The sequence below is a fragment of the Bos indicus genome, chromosome 12, assembly GCF_029378745.1.
Source record: "Bos indicus isolate NIAB-ARS_2022 breed Sahiwal x Tharparkar chromosome 12, NIAB-ARS_B.indTharparkar_mat_pri_1.0, whole genome shotgun sequence".
Lineage (NCBI taxonomy): Eukaryota > Metazoa > Chordata > Mammalia > Artiodactyla > Bovidae > Bos > Bos indicus.
In genome coordinates, this window is record NC_091771.1 from 73,058,396 (window position 1) to 73,076,873 (window position 18,478).

The 18,478-nt window shown below is 41.3% G+C and overlaps 1 protein-coding gene across 1 annotated transcript in view; it reads right to left on the reverse strand.

The window, feature by feature from the left end:
• LOC109567080 (ATP-binding cassette sub-family C member 4-like) overlaps positions 1 to 18,478 on the reverse strand; it is a 113,715-nt gene that overhangs the window by 85,137 nt on the left and 10,100 nt on the right. The window contains 5 exon segments of the mRNA XM_019971826.2: positions 3,761 to 3,865; positions 10,834 to 11,083; positions 12,893 to 13,018; positions 14,181 to 14,344; positions 16,244 to 16,333. Coding sequence (XP_019827385.2) covers positions 3,761 to 3,865; positions 10,834 to 11,083; positions 12,893 to 13,018; positions 14,181 to 14,344; positions 16,244 to 16,333 — 735 coding nt within the window.

An 18,478-nucleotide genomic window follows, 5' to 3' on the forward strand; every position in this document is an offset into this window, starting at 1 on the left:
AGAAAGCAGGAATAGAAGGAACATACCTCAACATAATAAAAGCTATATATGACAAACCCACAGCAAACATTATCCTCAATGGTGAAAAATTGAAAGCATTTCCTCTAAAGTCAGGAACAAGACAAGGGTGCCCACTTTCACCATTACTATTCAACATAGTTTTGGAAGTTTTGGCCACAGCAATCAGAGCAGAAAAAGAAATAAAAGGAATCCAAATTGGAAAAGAAGAAGTAAAACTCTCACTATTTGCAGATGACATGATCCTCTACATAGAAAACCCTAAAGATTCCACCAGAAAATTACTAGAAATAATCAATGACTATAGTAAAGTTGCAGGATATAAAATCAACACCCAGAAATCCCTTGCATTCCTATACACTAATAATGAGAAAACAGAAAGAGAAATTAAGGAAACAATTCCATTCACCATTGCAACAGAAAGAATAAAATACTTAGGAATATATCTACCTAAAGAAACTAAAGACCTATATATAGAAAACTATAAAACACTGGTGAAAGAAATCAAAGAGGACACTAATAGATGGAGAAATATACCATGTTCATGGATTGGAAGAATCAATATATTGAAAATGAGTATACTACCCAAAGCAATTTATAGATTCAACGCAATCCCTATCAAGCTACCAACAGTATTCTTCACAGAGCTAGAACAAATAATTTCACAATTTGTATGGAAATACAAAAAGCCTCGAATAGCCAAAGCGATCTTGAGAAAGAAGAATGGAACTGGAGCAATCAACCTACCTGACTTCAGGCTCTACTACAAAGCCACAGTTATCAAGACAGTATGGTACTGGCACAAAGACAGAAATATAGATCAATGGAATAAAATAGAAAGCCCAGAGATAAATCCATGCACATATGGACACCTTATCTTTGACAAAGGAGGCAAGAATATACAATGGATTAAAGACAATCTCTTTAACAAGTGGTGCTGGGAAATCTGGTCAACCACTTGTAAAAGAATGAAACTAGACCACTTTCTAACACCATACACAAAAATAAATTCAAAATGGATTAAAGATCTAAACGTAAGACCAGAAACTATAAAACTCCTAGAGGAGAACATAGGCAAAACACTCTCTGACATACATCACAGCAGGATCCTCTATGACCCACCTCCCAGAATATTGGAAACAAAAGCAAAAATAAACAAATGGGACCTAATTAACCTTAAAAGCTTCTGCACATCAAAGGAAACTATTAGCAAGGTGAAAAGACAGCCTTCAGAATGGGAGAAAATAATAGCAAATGAAGCAACTGACAAACAACTAATCTCAAAAATATACAAGCAACTCCTACAGCTCAACTCCAGAAAAATAAATGACCCAATCAAAAAATGGGCCAAAGAACTAAATAGACATTTCTCCAAAGAAGACATACAGATGGCTAACAAACACATGAAAAGATGCTCAACATCACTCATTCTCAGAGAAATGCAAATCAAAACCACTATGAGGTACCATTTCACACCAGTCAGAATGGCTGCGATCCAAAAGTCTACAAATAATAAATGCTGGAGCGGGTGTGGAGAAAAGGGAACCCTCTTACACTGTTGGTGGGAATGCAAACTAGTACAGCCACTATGGAGAACAGTGTGGAGATTCCTTAAAAAACTGGAAATAGAACTGCCTTATGATCCAGCAATCCCACTGCTGGGCATACACACTGAGGAAACCAGAAGGGAAAGAGACACGTGTACCCCAATGTTCATCGCAGCACTGTTTATAATAGCCAAGACATGGAAGCAACCTAGATGTCCATCAGCAGATGAATGGATAAGAAAGCTTTGGTACATATACACAATGGAGTATTACTCAGCCATTAAAAAGAATACATTTGAATCAGTTCTAATGAGATGGATGAAACTGGAGCCTATTATACAGAGTGAAGTAAGCCAGAAGGAAAAACATAAATACAGTATACTAACGCATATATATGGACTTTAGAAAGATGGTAACAATAACCAGGTGTACGAGACAGCAAAGGAGACACTGATGTATAGAACAGTCTTATGGACTCTGTGGGAGAGGGATAGGGTGGGAAGATTTGGGAGAGTGACATTGAAACATGTAGAATATCATGTAAGAAACGAGTTGCCAGTCCAGGTTCGATGTGCGATACTGGATGCTTGGGGCTGGTGCACTGGGACGACCCAGAGGGATGGTATGGGGAGGGAGGAGGGAGGAGGGTTCAGGATGGGGAACACATGTATGCCTGTGGCGGATTCATTTTGATATTTAGCAAAACTAATACAATTATGTAAAGTTTAAAAATAAAATAAAATTAAAAAAAAAATCAGTAAGAAGCTAGATTTTAATATACAAGAAGCATTTGTTTAAACTTCACGCCTTTCTTCGCGTTGACACTTAGGGTCCTATTTTACTACTTTTCACTCAGGTGTGACAACAAAACAATGAACCACATACAATCATCATCCCTGTCCCCTCCCCTCATAGTTTGTCAGGACAGGACATTGAGTTCCCTCCCTGTTCAGGCTTCGGGCAGGCACTACTCTGCCATGACCAGAAGGGGGCAGCACTTGACAGCTCAGAGGCACTGGGTCCCCTCCCATTATGGTTACCCAGGATCAGGGGACACTGACTCAACAAGGATCATCAGCTGAGCCCTAACTCTGTGCAGACACAGTTGGAAACCCCTGTTCCATGAAATCTGGAGGCTCACACAGGACCATTTATTTTAGAGCTTAAAAACAGACCAAGTCCCACCATTTCATGAATGAGAACTGGGTCCCTGAGACCTCCCCCCACCTGCCCACCTGGCTGTCTAGGGGAGCAGGTTACAGAATCTCCTGCCTCCCAACCCAGCAGGGGCTTCATTCAGACTCAGCTTCTCTCAAAAACCCCAACGTCTGTGCCCCTCTCCCTCCTGAGGGCTCCCTATGACCTAACCCATGACCTAACCTACCCTCCTGTGGTGTGGGTTCAGTTTTCCTGACTCACCCACACTGACACAGGACAGTGTGCACAGAGGACCATGGAACCAGGTTGCAGGCGAGCATTTCAATTGTCAATAAAGGGGCTGCACTGGGGGTGCAATACTTGAGAGCAAATTCTTCTGTTTTCCCTGTTTGCCTGAACATTATAAATAAACCAAGTGTTGGAACATCGCCAGTTCTCCATGTCAGCTTCCATACAGTGAAAGCTTTGAACGGAATCACTGGAGCTCACGATGTCCACTTGCTGTCTCCTCCTGTCCCTGGCTGCCACCAAAGTAGCCAGAAGCTTCCAGAAGATTAGGATGGGGGAGCCCCCACTCTACCCCACAGACAAGATCCAGATCACAGCCTCACTCCGTGTGTACTAAGATGGTCTGTGAAGATCAGTATACAGAAAATGTACATGATTCCCCACAGGCTGTTGTTTCTAACAACTGGTTGTGTATTTGTTAGTTAACCCACATCATACCGCAGCATTTTGTATGCCCAACCCTGTAAATTCTAACATTACCAGTGTACATAATTTAAGTTCAAGATATGCTAATACTCTAAAGCTCTGTTGAAAATGAGAGAGAGAACAACCTGTAAGATGTCTTAGCTGATTTTATAATCTCCAGTAGTTTCAAACCTTATTCCTGATTTTGAGAAGTTTTATAACATACTTTCAGTGTATGAGTAAGTCACATTTTACACCATGTGTAAAACCTCAAAATTTTCTTATAAATCTATGTCACAGTTGTTTTATTAGCAGTCATGATCCTGAGGTGGAGGACTTGTTACCTTATCCCAAAAAGCAGTTAAATCTTGCACATCCACAATTGTTTCACCATCTGATGGCAGCAGCTGATGGTCATGCAGTGGTATCTCTTCGAGTAACAGAAAGTCCTGCAGAGAAAGGAAAAACAGACAGTTTAGTTTGCAGGATGAAAGCACAAACAAACATAACTGCTTTCCTGGAATTGATAACAAACTTCATATAGCCTACATATCATTTTTCCAACTGTACTTAAAGTGTTGGTTCACATCAGAACACACTAAATAATATATAGAATAAAATATACAGTGCATCAGATATACAGCAACATAGTGAATACAGGATACATAGAGTATTTTATATATATAGGTTTGTGCGTGTATATAATACACACATATTATATGTGTGTGTGTGTGTGTGTGTGTGTGTGTGTGTGTGTGTGTGTGTGTAGGGTGTGTGTGTGTATGTTTTTGTGTATATATAATATGAAGAGTTTCAGGCCATGAGGAAAGTTGTAAGTTTCTCAGTAAGTGGACTAGTTTCTCCTCAAGGAGAAAGTCTGGCTCCAAACTCCAGCACATTTAGAACCTGCAGCCAGAGGGAACTCTGAGATGATAAAAAATCTTAAAGTTACCTGTAGGGACTTACATAGTCCCCTGATCAGGCCTCTAGCACTCCATACTCTGGAGGCTCAAACATTTTTGGTTCCTTAAATGCATGAATGCCCTTCTCATGCACTAAAAGCCTTTATCACATCACCTTCCCCAGGAAAATGAGAAGCATCAGCCTCCCACCTCCCCCAGCCCTACACACGGAATTCTCCAGGTAATTTCCTCAGCCTTCCCAGGAAACACGACCTCCAAAATTACACCAGTGATTCTGCCAAAGCACTTCATGGCACCTCAGACTTTTCCTTCCAAGGACTAATGACAGACAAATGTGCCTCCACTATGAGTTTCACTATTTGATTCTATTTTAACCCCTCACTCAGAGAAGGCAATGGCAACCCACTCCAGTACTCTTGCCTGGAAAATCCCATGGACGGAGGGGCCTGGTGGGCTGCAGTCCATGGGGTCGCTAGGAGTCGGACACGACTGAGCGACTGAGCGATTTCACTTTTCACTTTCATGCATTGGAGAAGGAAATGGCAACCCACTCCAGTGTTCTTGCCTGGAGAATCCCAGGGACGGGGGAGCCTGGTGGGCTGCCGTCTATGGGGTCGCACAGAGTCGGACACAACTGAAGTGACTTAGCGGCAGCAGTAGCAGTAACCCCTCACTTGATAAAATATACATTCCAAGGAGGAAGGACTTCTCTGCATGTGCTTACCTGCCACTGAAGATACTCATCTAGCCTGCTCCAGACTTCAGGTAGGTAGTATTCCATTATTTTGTGAAGTGATGAAATAGGTGGATAAATTTCAAATTTACTCCCCCGCACCCCACCAAAAGTCTAGCATAAATTAAGACAGGGTTTTCCTCTCAAATTATTTTAATCTCAACAACATCCTGTCGTATTTTATATTTGCTAAAATACCTGATGACTTTGTGTGTTTCTGTCTACAACTAGGGCAATATTTCCCAGGTTTGGCTGATTTTCAGATGCATGGCACATTGACTAAAGACACAGATACTTTGGGCCCTAGCAAAAACCTAGTGAATCAGAAACACCAAGGTGTGATTTTTTTAAAAGGCATTCAAGGGATTCTGATGAGCTAGAGAAATAAAAATTTCTTAAGCATTGCAGAAATTATATGAGCTGAATAAGAGTCTAATATGTAAAAGAAAAAAAATAGTTCAACAATTATTTCTACTCACCTTGGAACAATGTGTCATACTAACACCAACCTTCTCACCATGCTTATTCTTGGCCATTGGTCCCGCCTTTACTGAAAACAACTATTGCCTAAAAGATCTCTAAATTCCTAGACCATCATCCCGCCAGAAAATGTATGAACATGAGAAAATCTAGGTTTCTTGCTCAAATCAATGATGTTTAATCAGAACACAAAGCATCCTGACAAAGCCCCAGGAAAATTTAAAGTTCTCAGTAGGTTATAATTTTAATGTTACCACACACATTTACATGGAAAGTAATTTTAAGCCTCAGACACTGTTCAGGTACATTTTGGTGGAAAATAAATAAAAAATCCTGCTCAAATATTTTTGAGCACCATACTCCGAAAAACTCTGCAGGTCCCCTTTCATGCATCTCCTTTAAGTGCGTCACATAATTGATTTGAGAATCAGAGTTACCACTGTCTCCACTACAACCATTCTTAATAGTTAGGCATCTGCAGGAGCCTAGACATGATGGAGCTGGAAGGTACTTCAGTTGCACATTTTCTGAGCATTGGCTATTTGTGAGGAGTACAAAGATGAACAAGGCACTGTAGCTGCCTTTTAGATAAGTCTGGAGTTCAGGGAAGGAAAGAAATCCACAAACACGTGGCTTAGTCAGCTCAAAGTTACATCCAGGAGCTCAAAGAAAGAGATGTAGGGCCACAGATGATGAAAGCCACACTTAATGAGAGATTCCACATGCCAGAATATACTAACAAGGCGATGCAAGAAACCAGGCTTTGGGCAGAATCCTAGTTCTGTCACTTACGAGAGATGAAAAGACGGGTGAACTATTTCATCTGTTATAGGACCTGTTTCCTTACCTGTAAAATGGGGACACTTATGCTTATCCCATTCAATTGCTATCAGGATTCTATTTCTGTTGTCATTTTATTACAGTAAATTAAAGGTACATCATTGGTAACAACAGAAACAACACTGTATAGGAGATAATCCAAAATATATTCATCTTTCTTACCTGAAATTTTATGTCTATTGATCAGTAACTCCCTATTTCCCCTTTAGCTTTGATTTTGATTCTATGAATTTGATTATTTTTGATACCTCTTACAAGCAGAATCATACAGCATGTGTCCTCACATGACTAGCTTATGTCACTCATCATGTCTTCAGGTTTCACCCATGTTGTTGCTATTGCTGAGTTTCCTTTTTTCCTAACACTGAATAACATTCTGCTTTATGTACACACTCACTTTATACTCATTCACCCACCAGTGAACATTCAGGTAGTTTCCACATCTTGGTTATTATGAGTAGCATTGCAATGAACATGGGAGTACAGATATATTTTGAAAAGATATCTCTTATTTCATTTTATTTGGGAAAATACCTAGAACTGGAATTGTTGGATCATATGGTAGTTCTTCAGAGAAAGCAGTGGAACCCCACTCCAGTACTCTTAACTGGAAAATCCATGGACAGAGGAACCTGGTAGGCTGCAGTCCATGGGGTCGAGAAGAGACGACTGAGTGACTTCATTTTCACTTTTTACTTTCATGCATTGGAGAAGGAAATGGCAACTCACTCCAGCGTTCTTGCCTGGAGAATCCCAGGGACGGGGAAGCCTGGTGGGCTGCCGTCTATGGAGTCGCACAGAGTTGGACATGACTGACGCGAATTAGCAGCAGCAGCATGGTAGTTCTTTGGGCTTCCCAGGTGGCTCTAGTGGTAAAGAACACGTCTGCCAATGAAGGAGACAAAAGAGAAGCAGGTTCCATAGGTCTTAATAATCTGGATAACTGCAATGGTGTGATCACTCACCTAGAGCCAAACATCCTATAGTGTGAAGTCAAGTTAGCCTTGGAAGCATTACTATGAACAAAGCTAGAGGAGGTGATGAGATTCCAACTGAGTCACTTCAAATCCTAAAAGATGATGCTGTTAAAGTGCTGCACTCAATATGCCATCAAATTTGGAAAACTCAGCAGTGGCCACAGGACTAGGAAAGGTCAGTTTTCATTCTGATCCCAAAGAAGTGAAAGTTGCTCAGTCAAGTCTGACTCTTTGCAACTCCATGGACTCTACAGTCCATGGAATTCTCTAGAATACTAGAGTGGGTAGCCTTTCCCTTCTTTAAGGGATCTTTCCAACCAAGGGATCAAACCCAGGTCTCCTGCATTGCAGGCGGATTCTTTACCAGCTGAGCCACCAGGGAAGCCCAATCCCAAAGAAAGGCAAGGTCAAAGAATGTTCAAACTATTGCATAATTGTGCTCATTCCACATGCTAGCAAAGTAATGTTCAAAATCCTTCAAGCTTCAGCAGTATGTGAACTGAGAAATTCCAGATGTACAAACTGGATTTAGAAAAGGTAGAGGAACCAGAGGTAAACTGCCAATATCCGTTGGATCATAGAAAGAGCAAGAGAATTCCAGAAAAACATCGACTTCTGCTTCACTGACTATTCTAAAGCCTTTGACTGTGTGGATCACAACAAACTGTGAAAAATTCTTAAAGAAATAGGACCAGACCACCTTACCTGCCTCCTAAGAAACCTATAAGCAGGTCAAGAAGCAACAGTTAAAACCAGACATGGAACAACGAACTGGTTCAAAATTTGGAAAGGAGTGCATCAAGGCTGTATACTGTCACCTTGCTTATTTAAATTATATGCAGAGCACATTATGTGAAATGCTGGGCTGGATGAAGAATAACCTGGAATCAAGATTGCCAGGAGAAATATCAATAACCTCAGATATGCAGATGACATCACCCTAATAACGGAAAGTGAAGAGAAACTAAAGAGCTTCTGGATGAAAGTGAAAGAGGAGAGTGAAAAAGTTGGCTTAAAACTCAACATTCATTGTCGGGGAGTGTTTAACTACATGCTGTTTCTCACAAATCCTCTGTTCCTTATCAGCTTCTGCCAGAGGCCAGTAAAACTGCATGCAGCTCTCAGGACAGAGGTCATTGTGTGAGACAGGCTTGGGTCTCCTTTAGTAAACATTCTCTTTACAACAAAACTGCTTAGTCTTGCCCCCCTTTTCCTTGAGATATGGGTTGTCTCTTGACCTTGTGACCATTATTATCCCTTGTTCCCTTGGTAACAGTTACTGTACATTTGGTTTTCTGATCTTTATCATTGTTGAAAGAAATTTCTTGTACTACAGCCTATTTATGCTCACAGAAAAATCATTAAGGCACCTTTGCTCCATAAGAGTTTGGGTCCCCGTGTCTGTCTTTCTTTCTTTCTTTTCTCTCTCTGTCTCTCTCTCTCCTTCCCTTTGGCTCTCTCTTTCACTTTCTTATCATTGATCTGGACCGCCAGGTCCTGGTCCATTAAAGGACCCCAACAATTCAGGAAACTAAGATCATGTCATTCAGTCCCATCACTTCATGGCAAATAGATGGGGAAACATGCAAACAGTGAGAGGCTTTACTTTTGGGGCTCCAAAATCACTGCAGATATGAAATTAAAAGACGCTTGCTTCTTGGAAGAAAAGTTATGACCAACCTAAACAGCTTATTAAAAAGCAGAGGCATCACTTTGCTGACAAAGGTTCATATAGTCAAAGCTATGGTTTTTCCAGTAGTCATGTACAGATGAGGGTTGGACCATGAAGAAGGCTGAGCACCAAAGAACTGATGCTTTTGAACTGTGGTGCTGGAGAAGACTCTTGATAGTCCCTTGGACAGCAAAGAGATCAAACCAGTCAATCCTAAAGGAAATCTACCCTTTGAATTGAATGAATATTCAATATTCATGAATATTCAGCATTCATTCAATTTCATGAATATTCAATATTCATTCAATTTCGTGAATATTCAATGTTCATTGGAAGGATTGATGCTGAAGCTAAAGCTCCAATACTTTAGCCACCTGATACAAAGAGCTGACTCACTGGAAAAGACCCTGATGCTGGGAAAGATTGAGGGCAGGAGGAGAAGGGGGCAACAGAGGATGAGATGGTTGGATGGCATCATCGACTCAGTGGACATGAATTTGAGCCTATTTTGGGAGTATGATAAACTCAGGCGACCAGAACTGAACCCACATGATTGATATGTTTTATGGGTAATAGTTTTTTATAGTAGAGAAAACTAATGACAAAAAAATCGGCTTTGATGACAAGACCCAAAAATAAAATATAATCACACCCAGAGTGATCTAACTTCACTAAAGAGCTATTACCAGCCCATCCATCACTGTAAGAAAGTAAGAACAAAACAAATTAGATTTTTTGTAAAGCCCAGACACTCAAACTCATGCCCGGCCAGGTCACAGTGCCAATTTATTCTCATTTTAGACCTACTCATACAGACATGAATAATTGAGCACCTACTGTGTGCCAAGCCTTTGTCTTGATGATGTAAATTATTTGCCCTTGGAAATTTACAGACTCTTAGGAAAAGGAGACAGTGGGTATGATAAGAATCACAAGTTAGAAAGAAGAGGGAAGCTTGAGATGGATTAAGCAGAAAGGGAAAAGAGAACAGGAATGAAAAGGCAGATCCAAAAGGCAAGCTCAGCAATCAAGAAGAAGAGCATCTATGGAAGAAATAACACATTTTTAAACACAGAGAACTGAGTGAATCTGTGGCTACTCTTCTTGCCCAGGGAACAAGGACCTCTCAGCAATCTCCTCCCCTCCTGGCTCAGAAAGGAATCCTGTTCACACCCGGAATGTACAGTCACTACCTTGTCATTCCAGTCAGTGTAGGAGATGGAATCTGTTTGCTGCTCCTGCTTTTAGATATTTTAATCACCCTGCAGTCATCACTACACATCAAGAGCCTGTGCCTCTGCTACTGCTGCCCATAAACCAGCAGGGATCTTATGATATTTGTTATGCACTCTATATAAGAAGTCAGAGAAGGCAATGGCAACCCACTCCAATACTCTTGCCTAGAAAATCCCATGGACAGAGGAGCCTGGTAGGCTGCAGTCTGTGGGGTCGCTAAGAGTCGGACATGACTGAGCGACTTCACTTTCACTTTCCTGCATTGGAGAAGGAAATGGCAACCCACTCCAGTGTTCTTGCCTGGAGAATCCCAGGGACAGGGGAGCCTTTCGTGGGCTGCCGTCTATGGGGTGGCACAGAGTTGGACACAACTGAAGTGACTTAGCAGCAGCTTAGCAGCTATATAGGAAGAGAGGGGAGTATGTATGACATTTTGGAAAGACTGTCAGCTTTGGCAATGAGACTTAAATGTCACCAAACTGGCACACAGTGACACCAAATAAGACATTGTTCATAAAGTTCACCTACAACTAAAAAAAATTGCTTTTCATCAAACCTTGATTCTGTTGATGCTGACAACGGCCTCTGACACCTTCTCGATAGCCATGGGGAAGTAGAGGGTGCCTGTAAACCTCACAGTCTCGAACAGCATCACCACCAGAAACACTTGGCTGACTGTGATCCGGTTGTTAAGGACCACGGCAATGATGAAGGTGATAAAAATCATGATTTTGCTGGCAGCAAAAAAAATTGCCAAATTCATTCCTCTAAGGTAGGAACTTTTCAGAATCTTGGAAATTTCATCCCTGGAAAAGAGTAGGAAACAGGTTTTAAAAGGAACACCAACATCAACCCATGAATTCAGTGCCCTGTGTGAGTGGCCCTTTTCTAGGCAGTGGACACAGATTAAGATAAACCATCCCTCACATCACAGAGACACTACACAGTGCACACCTGGGGGTCTGCCCTGACACCAGGACCACACACTGCATTGCCACTTCACTCTTCCAACTAAAAGCGTCCTTCATGTCACACTTTTAAATATTTTGAGTCAATCAGATTGGATTTGAATATTCAGTCAACAAGCATTTGAAATCACAAGTCGTGTGCCAGGTACCTTGAGAATGTCTAAGACAAAGCCCATCCCTGCAGGAGCTCATGAACTTGTTGGGGGACAGAATAAGCAACCCCCAAACTGTGAGACACCAAGACATTAGACAGGCAGCCAACACAGCCCCCGTGGGAGTACAGAGCAGAGGCGTGTACCCCAGAGCAGTGGAGTCAGGGCAAGTCACAGACACATGGAACCTGAGACGACATGCAGTTAGTCAGGGCTGGCGGAGGCCAGAGAAGAGGGAGGATGAGATTGTTTCCCCAGCAGAGGGAGGGGCACCCACAAAGGTGCAAAGTGAGAGGTGACAGGGAGCACCCAGAGAATTCTAAGCACCCTGGGCTCGAGTATAAACAGTCATCAGATATTTAACTGAAAGATGAAAGAAATTCTACAAATATAAAGCAGAGCAAAACCCCAGCATTTTCAAGGAATACTACTCAACAATAAAAGGAACCAGATACTTATACATGAGACAACTTGGATGAGTCTCTAGGGAATTCTTCTTAGTGAATAAGGTCAATCAAAAATGGTAACATACTGTATGGTATTATTTAGATAACATTCTTTAAAAATGAAAAAATTATAGAAATAGAGACCAGACTAGAGATTGACACGGTTAAGGATGTGGTAGGGACAGAAGGGAAGTAGGTGTGCTATAGAAGGGCAACATGTTTAATCCTGGTCCTGATGAAAACATTTTGTATCTTCCCTGTATAGTTGTCAACATCCTGTTGCAATATTGCACTACAGTGTTTCCAGAAATTACCACTGAGGGAAACTGAGCAGTGGATTCATGGGAGGTCCCTGTACTATAAGCAACTGCATGTGAATCTATGTTTATCTAAAAATAAAAACAATTACAATTAAAAAAAAAACTGATATTTCCATGGCTGTTTGGAATGAAAAATACTAATTCGTAAAGTTGGGCCTGACACAGTTATACCCAGCCTTTATAATCTCCCCTTTGTACTACATTAACATAAATTACAGCTTTAGTTTAAATATCATTTCAAATACTAAAATTTTATAATTATTGCTTATTTGGGATTTGCACTATTAAGAAATATTATGAATTTTATTTCTGTATAAGAAGCATATATATGTGTGTGTGTGTGTATATATATATATATATATATATATATTTTTTTTTTTTTTTTTCCTTTAAGAACATAGTAAATGAGAAAATTCCCTGGTGGTTAGGACTCTGCACTTTCATTGCCTAGGGCCTTGAGTTCAATCCCTGGAACTAAGATTCCACAAGCCATCTGGTGTAGCTATATATACATATATATATATATATACACATATATATATATATGGTAAATGGGAGAGCAGATTAAAATTATGTTCCCACTATTCTACTTAACCCCACTGCCACATATGGGAGTGGGGTATAATTAAGTTTACATTAATGTGAAAACTTGGTAAGACTCCTAAATTCATTCAGTAAAAACAGGAAATAAAAAGTACAAAATGTGACTTGATATATATAAAAACTTACCTTCTCAATGTGGTAATAAGCTCTACAAATGACTTTTCCCAAGCATACATTTTTATTGTTCTGATGCCAGTTATGACTTCACTCATGGTCTTGATCCTGTCGTCTGTGAGAGCTGCGGTCTTACTCCTGAGGGGACAGACATGAGAGATGAGCCTTAGTGACCACAGCCCAGCTTTCCATAGCAGCAGCAGGGGGCACAAGCAGAGAACAGGGATCAAATGATTCCCTATAGCTCTTTTGAGCTGAAAACACAGACCAATGTACAAATGGAGAAATGAAAAAAAAAAAAAAAAAAAGATTTCAATTAGAAATTAAAACCTTCAGCCAAATTCAACATATACTTGGAAAACTTGTAGTAATGTATAATAAAGTCCTGAAATGAAACAGATACAGACTGTCTGCTCAAGTAGGTCACAGCTGGGCAGAGAAGGCAGAAAAGACCTTGACTCTAACAGGAAGACAGTGTCTGTGCTGTAATAAAATAGGATTAAAGTGCTAGGGGCAGATAAGATGGAACTGTTAATTCCACTGGGAAAGGAGAGCAAGAAAAGCTTCAGGGACCCGGTAGCATTAGAACAGGCTTCAAAGGATAAGGAACATCTCTCCACAGCAAAGAGAGCAAAGGAAATTCCAAGCATAGAAAAATACACATACAGACACCAACAAACAACCCTCAATATACTTCAAACAACATAACATCTCCATCACCTGGCTACCTAAACAATGACCCATCTCCACCTCTCTGTGACCTGCTTCAGGTGTAACTCATTATCGTTTGGCTCTTCATCACCAGCCACTTATCTATTACATATACCGCTGGGACTATGGGGCTTTATAAGGACATAATTAAGATTGATCTTGCCCTTGGGACACTGATAATTAAAAACACTGAATTATAAACAAGAAAAAAATATACATACCTGAAAATGGCTCTAACACAAACATAACAAAAATAATGTAGCTAGAAAAGGGCCTGTATATTATATAAAAGTATTAGTACTTTTAATAATGTTTAAATAACTTTAACATCAGTGAATTCTGCTTAAAGACACTATTTATTTGGTTACAATGTTGGGAAAAGTCAGCAAATGTTGTCACTTTTCCCCTTAAAGGTCAGCCTTCAGCTTGAGGCTGGAGCTTCCACTGGCTAAGTCTGAAGCATCTACAACACATGCAACAAAGAGACAAACGAAGGCACTTCTTGTTTTTGAACAAAAGCATCAAGCAGACTGCAGATGCTACCAATTAAATACACATCACCAATTTTTGAAATCAGTGTTTCTCTTACCGGAGTGATGAAAATAATTTCCCAAAGCAGCTTTGCAAAACCAGAAGAATGATGAGAATTGCCATCCCAGCAAGACATGATATTCCTATTTCCATATAGAGCAGGGCGGTCACTGCAATAGCCTGTAGCGGCCCCACCCACAGGTAGTGCAAGAACGTTGTTACCTTAAAAGAGAAGGACAAAGCCTTCTTAAGATGGTATGAAAACAAAACCAGTAAGGACCCATTATAGAAAAAATATGCTTGGAAACAATAAACAGGAACCTAAACGGGAATGATCTCAGTGGGTTTTAAACCTGCTGAAGCAGAAACTCAAGCATCTACCCCAGATGATGCTGTTCTGGGGCAGCACAGGGCTGGCTTCAGGGACATCCAGGGAGAACCAGAGCAGCAGCACTGAAGGAAAATGTTGATTTTGTCTACACCACATATGAGCTCAGGGCTTCCCCAAACTCTCTGTCCCAAAATTCAGCCCCCATCTCTCCCTAGCATCCTAGGAAAGCCTATTTTATGGTACCTACCACATTCTCCAGTAACTACTTGTGTATTTACCTTCCTGACAGCCTGTGGCTTCTCCAGGAAAGAAATAGTATTCATCCCTGAAAGTGGGTAGGGGGATCTTACTTCATGTTTGATGAATGAATAATTGAAAGAGAAGTGTCTAGTGCAATACAGATCTGAGCAACAGCTACAACACCGTGGGTTACATGATCTACTCATAAACTAAGTGGATAAAAAGAGTGTGGTGAGATAGCAGAGAAGAGGTTATGTCTGGCTGGGGACCACCCACTTGGCATTATTCCTCGCAGGCTTCCTATACAGAAGGCACTGAACAGGGTGTGGGGGAAAGAACAATCCCTGCTCACAGGCCTTCATCATCCAGAGGAGGAGGAAGACAGTTCAGGTGGCAACACCAACACCATGTGCCAAGAAGGTCCATGCCAGGAGGACCCCTCAGTTCAGTTCAGTTCAATCGCTCAGTCGTGTCCAACTCTTTGAGACCCCATGAATCGCAGCACGCCAGGCCTCCCTGTCCATCACCAACTCCCGCAGTTCACTCAGACTCATGTCCATCGAGTCAGTGATGCCATCCAACCATCTCATCCTCGGTAGTCCCCTTATCCTCCTGCCCCCAATCCCTCCCAGCATCAGAGTCTTTTCCAATGAGTCAACTCTTCACATGAGGTGGCCAAAGTACTGGAGTTTAAGCTTTAGCATCATTCCTTCCAAAGAAATCCCAGGGCTGATCTCCTTCAGAATGGACTGGTTGGATCTCCTTGCAGTCCAAGGGACTCTCAAGAGTCTTTTCCAACACCACAGTTCAAAGGCATCAATTCTTTGGTGCTCAGCTTTCTTCACAGTTCAACTCTCACATCCATACATGGCCACTGGAAAAACCATAGCCTTGACTAGACGGACCTTTGTTGGCAAAGTAATGTCTCTGCTTTTCAATATGATATCTAGGTTGTTCATAACTTTTCTTCCAAGGAGTAAGCGTCTTTTAATTTCATGGCTATAGTCACCATCTGCAGTGATTTTGGAGCCACAAAAGATAAAGTCTGACACTGTTTCCACTGTTTCCCCATCTATTTCCCATGAAGTGATGGGACCAGATACCATGATCTTCGTTTTCTGAATGTTGAGCTTTAAGCCAACTTTTTCACCTGCCTCTTTCACCTTCATCAAGAGGCTTTTTAGTTCCTCTTCACTTTCTGCCATAAGGGTGGTGTCATCTGCATATCTCAGGTTATTGATATTTCTCCTGGAAATCTTGATTCCAGCTGAGGACCCCTAGGGACATGAATTAAGCTGGGGAGCAAGACTGCTGCCTATTACTGAAGTATGCCATAGATTATCTCAGAAAAAAAATTATTGTCTAAGGACAACACAAATTATTACATCTCAGTTGCACACAGAGGAAATGAGAGTTGGATAAAATGAACCCTTGTTTTAGACACTCAACCAATCCTGGTCAACAGCAAACACAGGTATCCTGCATCAACCATAAGCTAAACCCAGTCAGAAGGACTGGAAGTGGAAGAAGATCCCTCAGGGGCAGCTTACCTGATCAAATCTTTTCACATCGTTGGACAGCAGGTTGACTATCTGACCTGTGGTGGTTTTCCTCAAGGCCAAGTTACTCAGGTGAAATGCCTGAAACGAGAAAAGATACTGAGCTGGATTCCTGTGGTAATAACAAGTCACTTTTCTGTTCAATTACTCAGTCATGTCCAACTCTTTGCGACTCCATGTACTGCAGCACACCAGGTCTCCCTGTCCTTCACCAACTCCTAGAGTTTACTCAAACTCATGTCCATTGAGTCGGTGAGGCCATCCAAACATCTCATCCTCTGTTGTCCCCTTTTCCTCCTGCCTTCAATCCTTCCCAGCATCAGGGGCTTTTCAAATGAATGTTCTTCACATCAGGTGGCCAGAATATTGGAGGTTCAGCTTCAGTATCAGTCCTTCCAATGAATGTTCAAGACCAATTTCCCTTGGGATGGACTGGCTGCATCTCCTTGCTGCCCAAGGGACTCTCAAGAGTCTTATCCAACACCACAGTTCAAAAACATCAGTTCTTCAGTGCTCAGCTTTCTTTATACTCCAACTCTCACATCCATACATGACTACTGGAAAATCCATAGCTTTGATTAGATGGACCTTTGTTGGCAAAGTAATGTCTCTGCTTTTTAATAAGCTGTCTAGGTTGGTCATAACTTTTCTTCCAAGCAGCAAGTGTCTTTTAATTTCATGGCCACAGTCACCATCTGCAGTGATTTTAGAGCCCCCCAAAATGAAGTCTTTCATGGTTTCCCCATCTATTTGCAATGAAGTGATGGGAGCAGATGACATGATCTTAGTTTTCTGAATGCTGAGTTTTATTTAAGCCAACTTTTTCACGCTCCTCTTTCAATTTCATCAACAGGCTCTTTAGTTCTTCTTTGCTTTTTGCCATAAGGGTGGTGTCACCTGCATGTCTCAGGTTATTGATATTTCTCACAGCAGTCTTGATTCCAGCTTATGCTTCATCCAGTCCAGCATTTCTCATGATGTACTCTGCATATAAGGTAAATAAGCAGGGTGACAATATACAGCCTTAACGTATTCCTTTCCTGATTTGGAACCAGTCTGTTGTTCCATGTCCAGTTCTAACTGTTGCTTCTTAGCCTGCATACAGATTTCTCAAGAGGTGGGTCAGGTGGTCTGGTATTTCCATCTCTTTCAGAATTTTCAACAGTTGATTGTGATCCATACAGTCAAAGGCTTTGGCATAGTCAATAAAGCAGAAATAGATGTTTTCCTAGAACTCTCTTTCTTTTCCAGTGATCCAAAGGATGTTGGCAATTTGATCTCTGGTTCCTCTGCCCTTTCTAAAACCAGCTTGAACATCTGGAAGTTCACAGTTCACATACTGTTGAAGCCTGGCTTGGAGAATTTCGAGCACTACTTTGCTAGCATGTGAGATGAGTGCAATTGTGTGGTCACTTTTAGTACATAACAAAACAGAGTGGGTTTTCATGGGATTGTACATCAGGACAAGTAGGATGACTCCTGACAGCTGGGCTCTAGGGACGTGATTCATTGTTAAATGTCTCTTCAATATGGCAGCAACTGCCCTCCCCAATAAGACCAGAAAATGGAGAAACAAGAGGTAGAAGCAAAATCCTCCACCCTGTTTCTCAAGGATCTCGGACCCACCTGAAGAATAAAAGGACTTTCCTAGTGGCTTAATGGTAAAAATCTGTCTGCAGTGCAGCAGCACCAGGTTTGATCCCTGAGTTGGGAAGATCCCCTGGAGAAGGGAATGGCTACCCACTCCACTGATTTAGGATTAAACTAAGTAATTCTGAGCCAATTATATGAGAATGATGAGGATGCCTTCAGGAAAGAAAATTGGGGATGTAGATTATAAATCTGGAATCAGTCATTAAATCTGTGGTTGATGTTATTGAAAGACCTTGGTGTTAGTTTCCACATTTTGAAATGAATGAGGATAATGTTCCATACATGTTCCTGTGAGGAAACTGTGTTCTTAATGCCAGTCGGGGTGAGAGGGGGGATTCCCAAGATGGTGGAGGAATAAGATGGGGAGACCACTTTTTCCCCTACAAATTCATCAAAAGATCATTTGAATTCACCACAAAACAACTTCTAAATGCTGGTGGAGGATATCAGGTACCCAGAAAGGCAGCCCAATCTCTGTGAACGGAGTCTTGAGACTACTGTAAGAGGAGAACCAAAACCCAGAGGCAGAAGACTGAACTCCCAAACTTTAGAACATCAGAGAACTCCTGACTC